The sequence below is a fragment of the Dama dama genome, chromosome 22 (assembly GCF_033118175.1).
Source record: "Dama dama isolate Ldn47 chromosome 22, ASM3311817v1, whole genome shotgun sequence".
NCBI lineage: Eukaryota > Metazoa > Chordata > Mammalia > Artiodactyla > Cervidae > Dama > Dama dama.
In genome coordinates, this window is record NC_083702.1 from 26,516,156 (window position 1) to 26,524,976 (window position 8,821).

An 8,821-nucleotide genomic window follows, 5' to 3' on the forward strand; every position below is an offset into this window, starting at 1 on the left:
ATTCACACTTAGAGGAAGTTTTCAACATCCTACTAAAGATCCTTCTAATAAATACCAGATAAGAGTTTCAAACTGACTTTCTCTGGCAAATCTGAAACAGAAAGATCCTGGAATCACTGTGTGCTATGCTCAGCCCGACCCTGTCACTTTCCTGCTAAGAAAACTTGTACGCTGATTCACACCGAACACCTTGACATGAACTGGAGGTTCACTTATGCCCAGGTAGGAGCATCAGGCAAGGCAACGGAAACACTGAGATACTGTGTTTTCCTGACCACGACTCAAGCCCTCGTTTGTGCTACAGACACAGTGCGTTGAAGGCTGCCAGGAGGACATCTTTCAGGAATAGAAGCTGGCAGGAAAGACACGAAACACACGGGTACACTTACAGAAGTATCTTAAAAGGAATCCAGTGATCACTGGTGTGCAAGGCGAATTCCTACCTCAGATAGTCTCTGCGACAAAGGATAAGGTTAGCTTTCGTGTACAGGGTAGAACCCACTTCTCCCAAACGGCAGTCACAGCAGGCACACTTCAGGCAGTCCTCATGCCAGTATTTGTCTAATGCCTTGAGCAGATACCGGTCCTTGATCTTTCGGTTGCAGCCAGCACAACCTTTCGGCTTGGTGTCTGGCTGGACTGAGAGCATTTGTATACCTGAAGGAAGACAAGAACGAAAAAGAGAGCTGAGGCTCCAAAAATCAAGAGGGTCCAAAGACCTCCATTAAGTTAAACATTTCTGATTGCCGTTTTCAAGGAGTGTTAGACTTTCCACTTAAGGGCTAGGCAGAAATTGGGCTTCCCTGGTGGCTCAGATATAGGCTCCTGCCCACATTGCAGGAGACCTGGGTTCGATCCCTGGGTTGGGAAGACCCCCTGGAGAACAGAATGGCTACCCATTCCCGGATTCTTGCCTGGAGAATTCCATGGTCAGAGCAGTCTGGCTGGCTATAGTCTGGGAATAGCAGAGGGTCAGACACGACTGAGAGGCCAACATGTGAATATACAGAAACTGAGCTAAATTTTGAAAACAAAGAGGTTCAAACTTTGTTAAGTGCCTTTGTTAGATCATTCATGAAGTCACACCTATAAAGTAGCAAAAATAATCAATTCATCTTGTACCTGGTAAGATGATATCATCTACATGAAGTTAAGTAACAGTAAATAATTTTATATTGGTACAATTTTCTACTTAGAGAAGTTCCTTTTGGGAGAAAATAGGAGTCAATGGTTAACAATCTAGAAGAAAACTATTTAACAGACTAATCTGTGCACATACCGTAGGAGTCAAGAATGAGTTGGTGGAAGGAAAGTTCACTTTTACGGGATACACTAACCTCACTTAGCAGTAGAGATGTTTATACTTAAGCATAAGTACAGTCACCCAAAAAGCTCACCAATCTTATAATACTTATTTACATCCAAATACTTCCCTCTATGTCCTTGATATTTCAAAGCATTCATTGTGTTAAAAATTTTTAAAATGCACTGACACTCACAAGCATTGGTCCATGCATCTATTAGTGGCAGATCATCTAACTATAGACTATATATTTTTATATAAAATTAAACAATAGGATTAAGTAATTTATTATCATAAACATGTACTTATTTTATAAAGGAAAGAAAAAAAAACAACAGAAGACAAAGTTTCAATATATATAAAGTTATACAAACATCCACAGGCAAATATATATTATATACATATATTACACACTACACACATGCTAGACTAGACATAGGGACATTTATACATTTTAGAGACATATTTCCATATCATAAATAAGGAGACGAATTGAATTCTCTGGTTAACACAACTTGATTGAAATTTTTTTTCAGTGAAAGGATATTTGCCTTCGAGTTTCTTCTTTCCTAAATGTCAAACACTCAGCTTTTCAAAAAGCTGAACGAATTATTCACAGCTGCATATGTATCAACCAACATACTTCAAGCACTCTAAACTACTGTAGACATTGATTCCAATTTCTCTTATTTTACAAATTATGATAGCGTGAGAGGTTCAGGGACGGGCTCAAAGCGGAATGACAGTTCAGCCCAAGACTTGATGGCCTTCTTACAATCCACTGCTATATTATGCCTCCTCTCTTAGGCAGAAAGTTTTAAACTTGGACAGAGAAGGACACAAAACACCAAATGTGTCTGCAATTGAAACAGTATCAAGAAAGAAATGCCAAGCCTTCACCTAGAGCATTTTCGGTGAGTTCCCTGCTCCCAAACAGCTAAACCTTTTTTGGTTTCCTCTGATGCCTGATAATAAAGCCTTTACCTTTATTATCTTCGGCATCTTTTTCTTTTTTAATCACACTAAGAGACAACAAGACACCATACCCTCACAGCAGAATAACTTTTCTAACTACAGATGATACATGAATTTCACATAATAATCTTAGATGTTGACTTTCCATTAGAAAATAGTTTCTCTGGTCAGGTGATGGAGCAGGGACCAGCAGCAAGGCATCAGAGTAGCTGCTTTTTCTGCACGGGATGCACAGCCGTGGTCCTCGGATCTGCAGATTAGTAGCTGGATATGTACAGAGAAGCAGGTGGTATTCCTATAGCCAGCTTTCTATTCCTTTCTTTGAAGAAGCTCGGGGTCTAGTGTAGATTAATCATAACCCTTGATAGCTCTGCTAAATCTCACTCTGTAGAACTTCTAACAAATGAAGTTTCTTTGATCAGAACTAGTTACCGGCTTCTTGCAAGGTTCCACAAGGAATGAATCCCATTAATTACAGTACAGAACATACCCAAGTGCCTCTTAACCGTCTTCCTGGGGGAAGGAAAAACTGTGATATACTAAATGACAGCCTGGATTTCATGATTGAGAACACGAGAGGTATGTTTAGAGCAGCTAGTCTAATTACCCAATTTATAAGGCTATTGTTTTTTTCATATCATCAAGCTGAAAATGTTTTGATCCAAATCCTTCTTAGTTGTAGCTAAGTTCTGTTTCTCTGAGCTGTGTTCTCATCATCAAGCGTGGAAGGTCAACTATCTTTATTCACGATGCTTTGCGAACAAGACAGGAGATACCAACATTTGGCACAAGCAACACCACCCTGCTTGTCTTCACAAAATGTTTTTGTTGGGCTGACATTTTAATTTAGCACTCAGAGGCCAATTAATATTTGAAACTCTTACAGAATTCTGTTTGGCCTTGGGCGTAGAAGGAGTTTGAGATTTTTACACTCCATCCTGGAACCTTCGTGTCAAAAACACCATCACGTTACTCTTGAAAAGGAAATCTTTTTCGATACTCTGCAAGTTAACAGTTGTGGAAAAAAAGAACTATTTTGCAGTCACCACGTTACCCTGTACCAAACAGGCATAAACCAGCCGGCAGCCTCCCTTCAGCATCCGGCAGAACGCGTCTGGGTAAGAGTTATGTGTTCGGAGCTGAGAAACATTTTGCAAGTTGCTTATAGCACGTCAGGACCCATAACTAGTTTTAGATTGGCATGTAAATTGTTCTGAGGGAAATTCTTATTGCCTCTGAGACCTTGCCATTCTGAGTTATTTGACAGTTTAAGGGAAATCATAATTTTTAAAAAAGACATAAATAATAGCCTGTGCAGTGTGGTGTGCAGAAATAAGTAGAACCATTTCATTTAAACTCTGGTGAGCTTTTAATTGCCTGGATTGCATTGTGAGGCAGCCTAACGCTTGATTAACTCCATTATGTGCCCTTGTTCTCTGCCATTCATCCGCGCAGTCTCAGCTTCAGTAGTTAACACAACAAAGTAACCACAACTCCACAACACGCTGGGGTTTAAAAAAAAAAAAATCATAATAAAAGATCTGCAGCACGCAGACCCAGTCTTCTATATTTTTGGACTGACTACACGGCAGTGAGTGGAAAACATTTTGTCCCCGTCGGAAGATGCACAGAGAACAGTTTGGGAGAAGGAGCGGGAAGAGGGAATCCATTAAAGGGGGTTGGCAGCAATGAGGTGCCTCAGGAAGATTCGAAAATGGGAATGCAGGTTCTGCAGCTGGGAGCAGTGACACAGATTAAAAGAATTTGGCCAACATCGGCCATTCGATTGCCAAGAGGTACCAAACAAAAGATTTTCTCTCCTCCTGCCCATCTTCATCCTCTCCCCAGCCCCCAGCCCCCGATTGGAGAACTGGTTTGGGCCTAAAAGCTTGTTTCTCTCTGTTCACTGGCCCAGAGCGTCCCTACAGGCTGTAACCCCCTAAGGGACAACAATGCAAATAGATGTCCCCAGATCTCAGGCGCTGGAGCTGCTTAACTCTGTTCTGCCCCTTCAACTCCCAACCCTCCCCTCCCCATCCTTCCACCACCACCCCCCTCCCCTTTTTGAGCAATGGAGCTGGGAACCAATTTGATTCCCTTTTTCTCCAATGCAGCTGCAAGGCTCAGAGATACTGACATTTTTCCACTCTTATCAGTTTAATTACAGTTACCATGGCAGCAAAGTGCTAGTGCTTGGCAAAGGCCAACAAGAGATTTGCAAGACTGGGTTCAATTTTGATGCAGCTCACATGCAAAATAAAAAAAAAAAAAAAAATAAGAAACATACATACACTCTAACAAAGAATCCCTTGAGGAGTTTATGTTCCAGCCTTTTGTGGTAGTGTCTCTGCCGCCACACAAGGATGCTTTGCAAAGAATGTAGCAGTTATTTGTTGCACCTAGCAAGATTAATTGGTTTAAGCAGCCGTCCTTCAAAGCAGTTACAAACAATAATATTTCAGATCTTTTCCGAGAGACACAAAAGCCGCGGAAGGGCAAGAAGGCTTTGGAGCAGCCGAGAGTGCCGAGCGCCGGCAAAGTGCATCTATGATAGATTGTAACCTTACCAAAACTTTTCTCCTTTTTCTGCATGAGTTGACTGAGGCGTGCCTGAGTTGCCGCAGCTTCGCATGGAGCACCCAGCCCAGAGGTAGAAGTGGAAGGGGGTTTCCCTCGGATTTAGCTCAAGTGCGGACCCGGTGCGCAGCCTACACCCGCCGAGGACCGACTATTGTGAAGCCCACTTTGGGAGCGGGTCGGAGCGGGCGGCCGGCGTGTGGGGGGTGGGGGAAGGGATGAGGGCGGCCAGACGAGATGCGGCGCACACCCGGAGCCCCTCGCCGGGTGGCGGCGTACAAAATGATGGCGAATGACAAAGCCACAAGCTTCCCTAACTCTGCCCGTAATCCCCAAATCCCAGCGGCCCCTTTTAGCTTCGTGGTAACAAATGGATTTGATTAAACTGTCACATGCAGCGTTAGCATAGCATATCATGTTCAATATGAAAAAGATCATAAATCTGACTTGTATTTCATAACAGCAATCTGGGTAGCCCCCGTAAAATAAAACGTGCCGCAGCAGTTTGAATCTCCATCGATTAGGACAGGGGCACCTTGCTCCAAGGATCCCCTGTCTTCTCGACACTTCTTCCCAACCTCCCCCTACCACTTCCCCCCGCCCCCCAGACAGTCACTTTTCCATCTGGTAGGAACAGTATTTTTGCTACAATGGTACAGTGGACCGGAGGCAGAAGTGGCCTCAGGAACCCAAAGATGGTCATTTCAATTCTTGGGGGAGGGGGGTGATGAATTTCAGAAACTAAGGTCAAAGGGCGGGGGGGTATCCGGAACCCACCTAAGACTGAATTCCCTTCCTACGGGCCGGGCCAGGGCGAGCATCTCCTCTCAAACTCTCCCAGCCTCTGTCTCCCCGGGTGTCGGGGGGCTGGGGTTGGGGGTGTAAATGCGGCAGTTGCTCGGGAACTTTGACTATTATCCACTCGAGTCGTAGTTTAGACGTTCCGCGCCGCAGCGGCTCGGCTCTCCCCGCCTTCCAGCCCCATCTTCCGCCCGCATCTATTTCATGTCTCATCATAAAAATAATGAAGCCTCACATGATTTAAACAAAACCGTCTCAGCAGAGCTGCAGCCCGAGTGAAAGTTGCAGTGCGGAGCCGGGCTGCAGCTCCAGTTTATGCCTCATTAGGAGAGGCTGGGGAAGAAAAAAAAAAAAAAACCCACATCCGCACACGCACGCGCGCACCCGCAGACACACACACACAACCACAAATAAGCCGCCGCGTGTGCACCCAGTTGCTGCACTTACCTTCTCAATTAAGCGATACAGGGGGAGGCCGTTCAGAAAGCACAGTGGCTGCTTTGTAGCTCTTCTCCTTGGGAAAGGTCAAAAAGAAGCATTGTTTGAAAAAAAAAAAAAAAGGAGGGGGAGGGAGGAATCTCTCTCTTTTTTTTAAGTTTAAAATAATGAGGTCCTCCAGGATCCGCCGAGCAATGGTGTTGACCGCATCTGAGCCACAGGTGTCCTCCTTTTAGGCAACTGCAGTCCGAGGCTGTCTCTCTCTTTCCGTCCTGGCTCAACAGAACTTACCCCGGCAGCACGCGAGGAGCCGAGCTGAAGCAGCCCCGGCTCTCAGCTGCAAAATGCAATCCCTTCCCAGCCAGACCTAATACAGCCCAAGAAAAGGTCACTCAGTTATTACTGAGCCGGCGGAGCCCAGGCAGCGCTTGTCAAGACCACAGAGAAGCAGCTCCCTTCCGATTTAAGACTATTTACCTCTCGCCCCCACCCCTCCCCTCTCCTCTCGCTTTCCTTCTCTCCCTCCCTCTCTCGCTGGCTCCCTCGCTCGCTCTCGGGTGCCTGTTCTGCAGCTCAGTCAAGTAACAGCCGCCCTCGGAAAGTGCAAAGCAGCCACAAGACAGATCGGGCTTTGTTGCTAATTTCCCAGGGTGAAAATTTACAAGCCTGCGAGTTGCAGTCAGCATCACCCCACGCATATGCTGCTCGCCAACGCTGGGGACGACCCACGCCCCCAACCACCGCCCCCCGCCCCGCCTGGGGCGCACAGTATGTGACCTCGGCTGGAGTCGACTTGGAGGGGTTGGGGGGAGGAGGACAGACCCTACCTCCTGGTCCCGTCCAAAAGAAGTCCTGCGAAAGAGCTCCGGAGGCAAAGGGTAGGGATCCTAAAATAACCGGGGCATTTTTGGAATAGGTGGCCACGTTGAAAGCAAACTGTCTTCCAAAGCCAGTTCTGAAGCTGCCAATTATGGAAATTAAAATAAAAGCCAGGGAATCAAACTGCTAGCAGAATACACTGGGAGAGCGCGCAACCCTCCCCTTGGAGAAACGTCTGGGGGTGGCTGCAGTCGCCCGGTTATCTGACTTCTGTTCATGAAAGTCGCTCCAAAGTCGCTGCAACGCAGGACAGGTCTGCCACACCAGCTGGCTCCGGGGATACCACGCTCCCCTCTTCTCCTGTGGCCCAAGAACCAAACTGTGAACTTGTTCCGCCCTAACTGATACTGAAACCCTTTGCACCCTCACGGAACACGTCCTGCAATTACTTGAATTCCTCACAATTTAAAACTCACAGGGTAGAATGAAAAACACCCAAGAGCACCTAGAAACTTGATTTTCAACTAACTTGGTCAAAAGAGTGTCTTCACCATCACTGCCCGGTCTTCATAGACTGGTTTTAGAGGCCTGGAAAGATTTCTTTTTCTCCTTGAAAAAGGTCCTCTTCTCCCCCAGCCTCTTCTCTTTACTTTGCATGCCAGCTTTAAAATATCTTATTATTTTTCTAAGTTTTCCAACTTCAAAGTCATCCTTTTTTTTTTTTTTTTTTTTGGCAGCTATCATAGCATCCCCACCAGATTTTAAAAAGCCCTGTCAAAGGTCAAGCTTAAAAATAGCCCAGATTTGAATGACACTGGCTGAAATGTTTTAAGGGCCAAGAAAGACTCAATTGTTGAACTCCACAAAACTTTTTTCTTCTCAGCACCATCAGTTTTATTCTAGTTCTAGCTTGAAAAACAATCAATGCACCCCCCACCCCTGTAAATATTCAGGCTAAATTATGCTCCCCTTCATAGAGAATAATGTCTCAACATTGATAACTTATTTTTATCCCTTCTCTTTTATAAAAGACTCATAAGAAAATAGCTTGGAGTTTGCTTTCTTCTCCCTCTAAAAGGCAACAAAACGTAGAACTAACCTGAAAAATACCGAAAGTCACAAACGGCAGATTAACAAGGACCCCTTCAGTGGATTTGTTCTGCACACAGACAGATCTCTTAAGTTTGGTTTTTCTGGCCCGTGTAAGCAGACATACATGCACCTCACCCATCCACACTGCTCCTGCTGGTCTACCCCACCTCTCTGCTCCAAGCCACTCTGAAAACACCCCAGTGTGTGTGTGTGTGTGTGTGTGTATGTGTGTGAATGTGTGTGTCTGTATTTCATGTGCTCTCCCTCTCAGCCAATGCACTGAGAAGAAGAAAAGAGGAAGGGAGGGAGAAGTATGTGTGGGGAAAGGGAGAAATAAAATCAAAACAAATGGTACAGCTAATGAGGACAATTAAATTAATTATGTTCAAGGAGATGAGATTTTTTTTCCCTCCAACTGTATGATCTGTTACCCCTCGCTGGCAACTGCTGCTCAGTAATTCATGGCAACTGATTAGTGCATCTATGCAAATCTTTGTTTAAATCATTCAACTAATTAAATGATGGGATTATTCCTCTGCCTACGGTGACATCATTCGCAGTAATTAGTACTCTATTTGGACTGTGGCAGTAAGATTCGCGATATCAACACCAACCTGCAAAGACATTAACCACTTTGTCACCTTATTTTTTTTTTAAGGGACAAACACCCAGATCTCTAATTGCATTTCCCACCCCCTCCTTTTCCCCTAATCTTTCTTTTCCTCTCAGTTTTACCATCTCCCCCACACTTGTACTGGCAAGCAAGGAAGAGAGAGAGAGAGGAACTTAGTGAATAATATGCCAAACCACATGTGT

General features: G+C 45.0%; 1 protein-coding gene across 6 annotated transcripts in view; it reads right to left on the reverse strand.

Moving 5' to 3' along the window:
* LMO3 (LIM domain only 3) overlaps positions 1-8,159 on the reverse strand; it is a 65,046-nt gene extending 56,887 nt beyond the window's left edge. The window contains exons 1-3 of one of the 6 annotated variants that reach the window (XM_061125091.1): positions 8,013-8,159; positions 6,104-6,170; positions 444-657 (exon numbers count right to left, since the gene is read on the reverse strand). In XM_061125091.1, coding sequence (XP_060981074.1) covers positions 444-649 — 206 coding nt within the window. In that variant the 5' untranslated portion in view covers positions 650-657; positions 6,104-6,170; positions 8,013-8,159. Of the gene's footprint in view, positions 1-443; positions 658-4,845; positions 5,000-6,103; positions 6,562-6,921; positions 7,315-7,442; positions 7,569-8,012 lie in introns of those variants that run through there. The other 5 variants (XM_061125093.1, XM_061125092.1, XM_061125094.1 and 2 more) reach the window with 5 other exon arrangements.
* Positions 8,160-8,821: the final 662 nt, after the last annotated feature.